At 33.2% G+C, this 12,443-nt stretch overlaps 1 protein-coding gene across 1 annotated transcript in view; it reads right to left on the minus strand.

The window, feature by feature from the left end:
- Window positions 1–4,120: 4,120 nt before the first annotated feature.
- The window catches only part of YTHDC2 (YTH domain containing 2), an 88,252-nt gene continuing 79,929 nt past the window's right edge, over window positions 4,121–12,443 (minus strand). The window contains exons 26-29 of the mRNA XM_027869213.1: window positions 11,278–11,455; window positions 9,758–9,961; window positions 7,022–7,204; window positions 4,121–4,553 (exon numbers count right to left, since the gene is read on the minus strand). Coding sequence (XP_027725014.1) covers window positions 4,473–4,553; window positions 7,022–7,204; window positions 9,758–9,961; window positions 11,278–11,455 — 646 coding nt within the window. The 3' untranslated portion in view covers window positions 4,121–4,472. The remainder of the gene's footprint in view (window positions 4,554–7,021; window positions 7,205–9,757; window positions 9,962–11,277; window positions 11,456–12,443) is intronic.

Below are 12,443 nucleotides of genomic sequence, written 5' to 3' on the forward strand. Positions count from 1 at the left end.
TAAATTTGTAACAAATCTTATAAATTTGGTAACATTTTAAAAATTACAAATGAGATCATGGAATCTCTGTAAACCTGTGACTAGAGAACAGATCTATTACCCCCAACCCCCAGGTTTTTCCTTTCCTTGTACAGAGTTAAATTGCCTGCTCTCTGCCTCATTCCTCACTCATTATTAAGCAATTTAGAAAATACTCTCATTTTACAGGTACTGACTATCCTACTATCTTGAACATGGCTTGATTGTGCATAGCTGTTTGCATACATCTCCCCATTAGACTGTGAGCTCCTCAAGGACAAGGACTGTCCTTTACCTTTCTTTGTATCCCCAGTAGTAGTTTGGTATATAATATAGCAGGTACTTAGCAAATGCATATTGACTAAGGATTATGGGGCACTCTTAGTGCCACACTGGTTCTTTGTTAAAACTCTCTATATATCTGAGCCCCAGCGAGGGGCTCTGGGCCATCTGATTGGAGTACAAATACCTTTGCACAGTTGTATATTTAGAACCACCCCACTGTGTGCTGCCGTACAAGCAATGGAGCCAAACACTGAGTTGTTCCCCACTGGCATCCATCCTCTTCCTCCTCTTCCGAGTAGTGTTAAAGTTTTCAGAGCTACTCCTGTGCGGTGTTGCCTCTCTTTATCTGAATTCTGCTGCACTACAATTTCCTTTGCCAACTGACAGTGGGATTTGAGAAACTCAAAAAGTTTACCAAAGTTTGCTTTTGGTAATCATCAGCTGGTTTTCAATTATATATTACCAAAAATGTCAGTTAAATTTTGCAGGGGAAAGTCATGTTTCAAGAGACAGTTTAATTTGCTATCAACTTTCAAGGCAAAAATGAACTTGATTTTAGTGTGGGAGGTAGTGTGTTATGATGAATAAAGTGTTGGCCTTGGACTGAGAAAGACCTGGGTCAAATTCCATTAGTGTTTATGTTATAGTTGGGTAACCATGGGGAAGTTCCTTAACCTCACTGAAACATGTTTATTAATCAGTAAGATACTGTTTTACCTACAACTGACAAAGTTGTTGAGGTAGATATTACAAGCATTTCCTCTGAAAACTATGTCACTATATAAATGTTAGTTTTTATTTTAAGTGCTTAATATAAATGCTTGTTATATTGAAGGAAAAACCATAATCATTTTAAATAATTAAAAATGTAAAAATACGGACGGGACTTGAGTTTAAACAGCTTTTCTTCACAAATAAATTCACTTAGTTTCAAGATTTCAACATAGTAAAGAAAATGCATTCACCATGTCAAGTATTAACATGCTAAAAAAAAGAATAAAAAAATTAAAATAATCAGGCAGGCCTGTGCAAATAGCATTTCTATTAAAATTCTACCCATACTTCAAGGGCCAGCTCAAATGTCTCAAATGCTTAAAAGGGTTTTGCCTCATCACCCAACCAGAAGTAATCTTCCCTCCTTTAAACTTTGTATCACTACATATCACCCAATGCCTTGTATTGTGGTTATTTTTGCTGTCTTATCTCCTTTACCAGATGATATGTTTCTTGAGGACTGGATTGTATCTCTTATTCCACACAGCACCTACAGCAATTCCTTTCACAAAGTAAGTACTCCAATTTTTATTTAACAAATGGCAATCAATTGTTCTCATTAGATTGTGAACTTCTTGAGGGCAAGGAATGTTTTTTGTTTTTTTTTGGCCTCTTTTTGTATCCCTAGCACTTAAGCACATTGTCTGGCAGATAGTAAGCACTTAATAAATGTTTGATTGATAGATTGTTTCTAACTCCTCCCAGAAGACCAAATTCTTTCTATTATTAAAGAAAATGATATGGGAATAAGGGCTAAGTGTAAATATCATGCTCTTTTGCTCGTAGGGAAAAATGTGAGTACATGGATGGGCTTTAAGAGAACATGTTTTCTGTTTATTTACTATCAATTACTATCACATCAGTAAGGAGTAACTAAATTGGACCTTTTTGGAATTCACCAATACTTTATGGTCCCTAGAATACTACTAAATGTGAATGAGTAGAAAACCATTAAATAATGATCTGGCAGCTTAAAAGAACTGATATACCACCCACCATAAAAAGGTAGACTGTCCATGTGGACAGGAATGAAGCTGTATACCACTGAGAAACCTATGTAAGATATGAAGCCAAAAATGCCTTTAGTTATTTTCTGCTGTATGCTCAGAAAAAAATTTGATATAAACAGTTGAAAGTCTTAATAATTATTAAAGCTTAAGGTGCCCTACACAATATAGAAGCAATTTCCTAATACTGAACCTACACACCAGTCTGAACTTAATTTCTGTATTGTACTTAACTTCATTATAGTAAATGTGTTCATTAACATTTACTTACTATTTCTTTCCTTTTAATATTAAGTTTTCACGAAGGACTCCTTTCACAGTTTAATCTATATATCATATCTAACTTATTTCAGGTGTTGAAAACTTGACAATATGTGAGGAATATTCCTCAATAATTCTCAAAGTATCTTAATATATATTATATATATATATGTCATGAGGCATTTCATGTATAGGAAAATTATTATTAGGATGTCACTATTTTAAAATATGTTTAAATTTTATTTCTCCCACTACCATCACACTCATTCAATAAATATAACAATAACTCATAAGTTCTATAAGACTAAAATTTGAAGTGCAGAACAAAATTGAAACAAGTTTTATTTAAGAAGGGAAAAACAAACCCTTCTTCCAAACTGAAAACACTGTAAAATGCGAAACAGAAATCTAAATAAAATATCTATATTATCACCAAGCTGTAACAAGCTGCTATAACAATATAATGAAACTGTGGGTACTGTGGAATATAATTCAAATAGAATGTAAAAAGTAAAACTTCTAGGTATAAATAGAAATATCAATTACTGAACTCATAAGTTAAGCATATGCAAATGTTCATACATCAACACATAATGTTCTTCCAGAAATAAATGAAAGAATTCTTAAGGTCTTTTGCTGACACATGATTTTTTCATTTCTAAGAGGTTAGGGGCTTTAAAAAAAAAAAAAAGGATATTTCTAAAATTCTCTTAAATGAATAAGAGGAATGCCTTTTCTAGAAGTTGTTACTCAAACCCACTTCATTTACAGTAACTATAATCTCTGCTATTTTCTCTGAATTTTAATCATCAACCATAACCTTCATAAAATCTCTAAGGAAACATGGTTTTAAATACGCAATCTGTAATAGCAAATATGACAGTGGTGCCAGGGAGAAAAAAATTTTAAGTGCTTCAATCAAAAACAATAACAAATGTCAAGAATACTTAGAAAAATCAGTGTTTGACATTCCAAACCATTCATATAATCAAGATGGCAGAGAAATTCTGTGTCAACACCAACAAAGGCTTAAATTTCAAAGTGCCAAAAAATGGGGCAATGATTTAAAATACATACAGAAGATAAAATATTTCCCCATGATTTACTGAGGGAAAAATGGAAAAAAAATGGGAAAAGAAATTTCAAAATTCTGCTAAGGATATTGTGAAAGATATTTAGCATCTCTCTTTGCTTTAATATTGCTCACTGTCAGGTAATTTTTTGCTATGCCCTTTGCTTTGGCCTTAATAAGAATGGCTATTTGCTAACCTGAATCAAATCATTCTAGCCAAAACAAAGATGTCATAATTACTATGTCCATGTGTGATGAGAATCACTGAAGATTTCAGTAAAACAAATGAAGAAAAACAACACTAAGTTAAATAGGACTAGCCATAAAACTGAGTCCAGTCTATAATCAAGAAAAAACCCTTTTACTCAAATTTTAATCTAAATGGTAAGTTATGTTAATATAAGTTATGTTAATATTAAAAAGGACATTTTTTTTCCCTCTATGTGTCTTATATTAACTATGGCCAAATAACTAGCCCTTCCCAATATGAGTTCTGTAACAGTGACATTTTGAAAATTTATGTTCTCAACAAAATGATATAAATCCTGAAAGCTTTACCCAGATATATGGATCCAATTAAGGGCTTCTGAGAAAGAAAATAACTTGATGTATTTAAAAATTATCAATAATAGTCTTAAGACAATCCTTTAAATAATTTCATTTTTTTAAATGTGGAAACGTATAAAAGAAGTGCCACTCAATGTCAAATGAAGAAACAAATTTATTCCAGTTTTATTCAATTAAAAAAACTGCCAACATACACTGTATTATCATTCACTATGATCTTCAAACATTAAAATTATCCTTTTTTATTTTGTAAGATGGTGATTCTAGAGCAAGATCATGAATTACAAGGGCCCAGTCATAAGTCATTACCTCCACCTTTAGTTTCTGCAAGTCAGTGCATCCAGTGGTCATAAACAGACGTGACATCGCATCTAAAGACCTTTTTAAAGTGGCTTAAAATATTTAGCTTAAGTCCTTTATCAACATAAAATAGTCAGTATTTAGAAAACTTCAACAATACCTCAAAGTATGCTACCATAAGCTAAATGTCAATCAGTTGCATTTTTCTCTCCTAAAGGAATATGTTCCCATAATTGTAAAAGTTGTTCTCCAACCTGGGGCTCCAATTCCTGTGTGAAAAATAAAAAAAAAATAAAAGAAAGTAACATTTCTCTCATGGACTAGATGTCAAAATAAGTGAAGGACTTATAAAAATTAAGAAACTTTCAATTTCAAATACTTAAATATCTACTATGTAAAGAACACTGTACTAGGTGCTGGAAGAACACAAATGTTTAAATGACTCATAGTTTCTTAAAGTCTTAGGGAGTTTATAATCTCAAACTGGAGGAAGAGATTTAACCAAATGTAAATAAATACAATACAAAATATGTAAAATATATGAAAGGAGGTCCGGGGAAAAAGATGAGATGGCTTCAGAAAAAAGCAGGGAACTTGACTAGGATTTTAAAGGATAGGCAGAATTTCAACAAAGATCCGGGGAGAAGGGGAAGGGGATGGAATTCCAGGCATAGGCAACAGAAAGAGTAAAAAGTATTGAGGTGGAAAGCAAAGGGTATGTGGTAGAATGACACATAATTCAGTTTGCCTAGACCAATGAGTACATGAAAAGAGAGTAGTATAAGATAAAGCTAGAGAGGTTGGGTGACCAGATTATGTATAACAGTCTCAAACGTGTTGACTCCACAAGACGTGAGTAGTGACTTGATTTATTACAAGAAAAAGGCACATGTATGTGGGAACTCCCTATACCAAGTACAAAGGAGCCCACAACATAGGCAAAGCCTTGAGTATTTTTATATGTTACAGTGACAGTGGGAAATTGCAGGAGGAGGAGGGAGAATGGGGTAAATGCCTTAGAATCGAGTCATGAGAAAAGTAAAGCATGGCTGGGGCCCATCCTGGAAAATGCTAAACCAAGAAGGTAGGATAGTCTCACTTATGGGGACCGGGGGGATCAACGGGGGATGGGAGGGAGGGGGTGAAGGGGGGAGGGGGACGGAAGGAAACAGAAGAGAATCCCAGCTGTACAAATGGTTTATTAGTCTAAGTTAGGCTGGCCAAAGCCAGGCTTGTAGCTGACTCAGCTTGAAGGGCACTGAGAGTTTAATAGTGTTAAGGTGCAAAAGATCACTGTCATGTTAATTCACGTGGGTTTCATCTCTGGAAAATAGGGCAACTCAAGAAAACAAGTTCAGGGCACCCTTCACAAATGCTAAGATAAAGAATTTGGAGATGATATCCATAAGAATACTTACTCCACAGGGTTGTTGTGAGGACATTGTATACATTTAAAGTATGAAAAGGGTTTTGTAAACCTTAAAGCACTATATAAACATCAGCTATATACTACTCATGTTTTGAAAATCTGATAGGTATTATATGATAGTTTCTGTTCAAAATTGAAGATTCAAGAGGCTAACTTTCACTACTAAGACTGCAGAGTGGCCCTACAAACCTACCATTTTAACTGAAAAGGAAAAAAGATTTCTTAAGAGCTAAAAACAACATAATAGGAGGTTCAGTGAAGCCAAAGTTTGGTCCTGTCATGTTAGGTTGTATATCAAGTATGTCTTTATGAACTATAATATTTAACTTAAGACATTTTTACTTGTGTCTGGGGAAAAAAAAAGATTTTTCACAAAAGAATTATTTTTAAAATAATATTACTGCGTAAAGATCTGAATATCTTCAAATTGGTGAAAAGTAAGATTTCATATTATGAGCTGCCAGGAGTTTACTTAGTTCATAGATGGCCTCTGATACTCCTTTCAGCTCCAGATTTTACATAAAGAGAAATTGTTTTTTTCTCTCTTTAATATTTAAATCAAAAGACAGTTTTTACCTTGCAAACCTTTAAAATCTAATCCCAAGTAGAGAACATTGTATGCAAAAGATGGGCTCATTAGTCCTTTTTCTAAAAAGCAAACAAATCTAGAAGATATCCATTTCCAGAGGAAACCATTCTATTGATTTAAAAGTTATTATTAGACAAATACATAAGCTTTCAAATCTTATTTTTTGATTCCTTAGAAAAAAATAGTATCCTATAACCTGAGGAAAAAACATTTTCTGGAACTTCAACAAAAAGAAAAAATTAAAAACATAAAACATTATTTTATCCTAATGATTAAATTATGCAAAAGATAAATGGCTATTCCTATCTTTAAGAATTTGGCCAAAGGCTCATGCTTAGTCTCTAGAGTATCTCCTTGACAATATATATTCAAAGAAATCAGGAAGGCAAAAAAAAAATGTAGTGACTATTGAAAGATTTTATAATTTAACAAAATAAGAAAGTTAAATTTGAAAAACTTCTGATAAGTAGTAATGAGTTTTGTGAAATTAACATAAGTCAATGGTATTTAACCTAATTCTCAGTTTTCCCATCTGCAAAATGTGAATAATGATGCTTATAATAACCATCTCAAAAGTTCTTAGGACCCAATCAACTCTTTCCTATGTAAATGGGCAACATGATTTTATTCTAATCAATAATTTTCAAAACAAAATACTGGACAATAGAAGATGAAAAAATGTTTTTCTATAATACCAAAAAGCAACATATTTAACATACCTGTCCATCTCTGCTTATTTGTACTTTCTTATTGTCATTCCAAGGATTAAGTAAGTGATGTGCAAACTGAAAAGGAAGACTTTCTTTCCGTATCCATTCCACCTTGAACACTCCTCCCAGACCTGCTGAACCCCAGTCCTGACTCTTTTCCCGTCCTATCTCTGAAGACATCCTAGAAAATCCCTGTAATGAAATTTAGAGGAAAAAATACTTGAGATTTTCCAAATGTCTGCTTTAATAATATTTTAAAATGTAATTTTAGCATGTAACACAAACTACAAGAAAAATCTACAAAAATACATTAAGATATTAATTTGTTAACATGTCTACTTTTTTTTTTTTTTTTTGAGAAACATACCAAGCATTATCAGTCTTCTGGTAATAACTTTAAACACCTACTTTTTTAAAAGATCAGATCTACGGTTTTGGCAAATTATATCAGCACCTGTTCTGTAACTCACAGCCTTAATCAGTTGTATAGGTCACTGAGAGGTTAAGTGTCTTGTCCAGGGTCACACAAGTAGTATGAATATATGAGAAGTGAGACAGAAACTCAGGTCTTCTTGACTTTGGAACAGACAGAACACTATCCCCTATATGGCAGTGTGCCTTATACGGCAATAAACATTAAGTACTTTGTTATCTATGTAAGAAGGGGGTGTGTGTGTGTGTGTGTGTGTGTGTGTGTGTGGCACACACACACATATATAACAGCAAAGTTAACAGATAGTATTCAAATAATGCAATTTTGTCTATATCCATTCCACATTAATCTTTACTACTGAACCTCTTACCCTTTATTTCTAAAAATCTACTTACATAAGAATTTCATTACTTTATAAATTTCAATGTTTTAAGGAATGAATGTCCTCTTCCCTTGGAGAAAATTACTTCTTTCTGTTATTTTCTATAACAGGCAGCATGGTGACATAGATAGAGAGCTGGGCTCAGGAAATAAGGAAGACAGATTTTAAGTTCCACCTCTGACACATACTGGCTCTATAAACCTGGAGAAGCCATTTAATCTCTGAGTACTCTAAGCAACCCAATAAGATTTATGTTGCAGAAAATATGCTTCTCTACAATGGTAAAGGAATTTCTTTACCAAGGAATTCCATGATACCAATGAAACTACATATTCCGTTTCTATATATACATGAAGTAATTTTTTATATCACAGGAAACAGGAACTTAATGGGTGATCTAATGAAGGACATAAATTTTTCAAGAGTTGATGATTAATTTGTTCATGCAATCACCATCAAGGCAAAACTGCTACTAGCTAGACTAAGCCCAGGCACTAGCTTAGAATTGAGGAGGTCTAGCTTTACTGAAGCATGGAACCAGCTTTAACAATCCACTAGTGAATGTGTTTTATGCAAACTAAGCATGTCACTCACACACACACACACACACACACACACACACACACACACACACACACGTAAGTCAGAGAGTCACAGTATAATTCCAGGCTCCCAGAAACATACAGTCATTCTCCTTGACCTCCTAACCTCTTTCAGAAATAAGAGGAGATGTCTGTAAGGCCAATACAGTATGGCCTGAAGTCCCAGGGTCTAGGTGGTAAAGGGAACTCCAGAGGCCCAAGGGAAAAAAAATCCAAAAAAGCCAAATTGATTAAAAAGCAGAAATGTAGCCCAGTCTTGAGAGGGGATGATCATGAAAGAAGCACTGCTGGGATGAAGCAAAGAGCTATATATTCTTTTAAAGTGGTGTAGTAAATTTGATATTACATTCTAATTATGGGTCCTTTATGCTTCCCATGTGACTATAAACTAAGGTACTGTTTGGTCTTGAAAGTACCTTGGAATTTTCAAGAGATTAGGCTCACAGCATCACACTGCTCTTTAGCTGAAACAGCACTTAAGTCCTGTAGTTGTAGAGTTTGATATACACCAAAGGGACAGGAATTAAAAAAAAAATTAACTGGATTATCACATTTGAGAATTTCACTGGAATCTTTACCACTTTCTTTTCCTCATGCTAAATTCTCTCCCCATCAGTATGGCAGGTAGGTAGCACAATGGATAGTGTTGGACTTGGAATCTGGAAGATCTGGGTTCAAATCTTGCCTCAGATACTTAACTATGAAAACCTTTTAACTTCTGTCTGCTTCAGTTTTCTTATATATAAAATGAGGATAATAATAGCATCTACCTTGTTGTAAGGATCAACTAAGTTAATATTTACTTTGCAAACCTTAAAGCCTACATAAATGTTAGCTATTATTATTATCATTAGTCTTGTTTATTTTCTCAGAAATGAAGATTAATATAATGGGAGGCACTATAACAGAGTAAGTATTGGACTAGAATTAGAGGTTCAAGTTCTGGTTTTCACACTTTGTAGCTATGTAATTGCACAAATCACTAAATCTAACCCTCAATTTCCCTATCTATAAAATGGGAATGATGCTTACAATAACTACTAAGAAGATGTTATTATTATCTACAGAGTAGTATGTTAGTTGACTGGAATAAAAAGAAATTAGACACTTTTTTTAAAAAAAGGAATTTAGGTAAGTGAAAAGGACAGAGAGGTCAATGTAAAGCAGTGATAAAATTAATTGGGGGAGAGGACAGGGGAAAGCCTGGGAGGGCAAGAATAAAGGGTATTTCAAAGAGCAGAGATATGCCCATGGCATAATCTGTAGTCATAAGCAAAAACAAAAACAAAAACAAAAACAAAACATTTAGTTGTATCAGGATGACTTACCTGGAAATGTCCAGATCCTTGAACAGAAAACACCAAATAAACCACGCTGCTCTCCCAAAAGGCTCTATTTAATTTCCGTTCATTGCTAGGGGTTGTAGACCATATTCCCTTCTGTTGAGAAATCTCAAGATTTCTCAGATTGCTACTCTTCATTATGAAGTATCGAACTGGCATATTTGGTCTTGGTGAAGGGGATTTTGAGCCCTGCAAAAGAGTATCCAAGTTCTTGAAATGTAACATAAAATACAAAGAGACTCATATATATATATATATATAAGTGCTATAAAAAGGCAAATCAAAATAATCTAACAGAACACTTTCCAAAATGTGTTCTGTAGAATCCTAGTTTTTCCATGAGAATATACTATTAGTGTATTTCCCTCCAAAATGTTATATATAAAATTATGTATTTATCCAAAATAATTAATACTTAATATAATTTTTTAGTATTAAAACAGGTTTAATTTCCTATTCTAATCCCACTTAATTCTGGGTAAATTCTATTACCTCAAATCTCCCTAATCCCATTTATGGGCTCCTGTAAAGAATAAAACCCCAAAGTATTACAAAACCAAATTCATTTGGAGAAACTAACCTAACAAGTATTTAAAAGTCAAATAATTCTAATGTGATGAAAATTATCCACAAAGTATGGTTAGTAGAAGTAGTGTGCATATTTTGGTGCCTTCAAAAGATCTATTATAGAAAAAAGGAATCTATTAAGATTAAAGGATCTATTTGCTATTCATTAAAACACAATTTTTTTTCTAAAGGCAATTGGGGTTAAGTGACTTGCCCAGGGTCACACAGCTAGTAAGTGTCAAGTGTTTGGTCTGAGGCCACATTTGAACTCAGGTCCTCCTGACTTCAGTGCCGGTGCTCTATCCACTGCGCCACCTAGCTGCCCCTAAAATACAATTTCTTAAGAATAAAAATATAAATTCTTTTTTCATTATTTAATTCTTTGAAATGTAAATGTATACGAAATGATAAAATTTGGGTAGTCTTTAATTCACTATTTACAATGTAATATATTTATATGTACATATATGTGTGTATAACACACACATACACTCTTGTGTCTCAAGAAATTATCAAAGATATGAGGCTAACATGTAAGTATTGGAAATCACTCATAAATAACTCCTTAAAAAATTCCACTTTCAAACCCATTCCTACAGAATCTCGCACACAGCAGGCACTTAATAAGTGTGTTTAATTATGTGTGCTGAATTTCCTTCAGTCAAGTTTTTAAGTATAATAAAAGAATCAGCTCAAACATTAAATATGATTTTCAAACTGTCCTTTGAAGTAATTATAAGCTATGTCACAAGAACTAAGACACTCATTTTTTGACCCAAAGGTAATTGTTTATGAATGGATAAAACAGAAAATACATACAAAATTGTCTAATTGCATGGTCGTAATGACCTTGTAAGCTTGTAAATACAACATTAAAATCACAGCTAAAAATCTGGTCATATTCACCTATTTTAAGTTTACAGAAATAGATACTCTACCTTTCCTGAGGATGGAGGAGAAGGACTAGCACAAGGACTAGGGTAACTACTACTATCTGTAGATTTCACAGAAGACTGGTCAGATCGATCATCAGAACTTCGTTTAGGATGTAAAATACCTCTATCTTTGTATTTTTGGGGTGGGTGGAATGCTGGAGATGGAGACTTCATCAAGACTCTTGAGAAGGATAGTAAAGACAACTTGGTAAGCAACTTCATAAAAACAAAGTTAATTTAATTTCAATAAAAACTTTTAGAAATGTGCTATAAGGGTTTTAAGATTATATTTTATGGAACAGTAATTTATAGAGAAATTGCATGTCCTATATCAATATTTGGAGGTCAAAAATATAAATTTAGATTATATATGTACTTTCATGTAAAAAGTTAATCAACTTTCCAAGAGCTAAAAAAATTTCAACAGTAAACCCTACATACAGTCATATTTAAAAATTCCTAACTGCTTTTTAGGAATCAATAGTGATGTCAATCACTTATAAATTTTAAAATTATTATTTTTAACAGATTTGTGATTTCATTGCCTCTCAGTGAAGACACTCCCTTTATCAATGTGGAATGGCAATTGGTCTACAATTAATTTAGAGTCTTACTTGCTTGGGACCACTGAGAGGTTGTGATTTGCCAGGCTGACATGGCCAGTATATGACAAAGGCAGTACTTGAACCCAGGTATTTTGACCACACCATGAGGCTTCTCATGAAATTTTTACATATGTGTTTTATACTGAAGTATCCTTTAAACTTAGGTGGTTCAGATATGCATAGCATACATAACATCATGCTAACAGTCTTTTCTAAAAAAGTAATTTAAAAGACCTAAGGGCTATGTACAACAGACAAAATAAATATACTCTGCAGCACAACAGAATGGATAGAATACTAAACTAGTCAGGAAACTTGGGTTCTAGTTCCAGTTCTGTTACTAACTAGCTTCCTTTGGCCTCAATTTTTTCATATGTAAAATGAGGAGATAATCTTTAGATCCTATCCAGCTCTACCATTCCATAATTCTCCATGTACAGTGAACAAGATATTTTATAACATCTTAACATTTTCTATCTTCAACATTTTGCAAACTTTACAAAATTCTTAAAAATTACATTGACTGATTTCAAGACAAGCTAAACTAGTGTACCTAAATAAAGG

Source organism: Vombatus ursinus, unplaced genomic scaffold (genome assembly GCF_900497805.2).
Source record: "Vombatus ursinus unplaced genomic scaffold, bare-nosed wombat genome assembly UNPS02014792.1, whole genome shotgun sequence".
NCBI classification, from domain to species: domain Eukaryota; kingdom Metazoa; phylum Chordata; class Mammalia; order Diprotodontia; family Vombatidae; genus Vombatus; species Vombatus ursinus.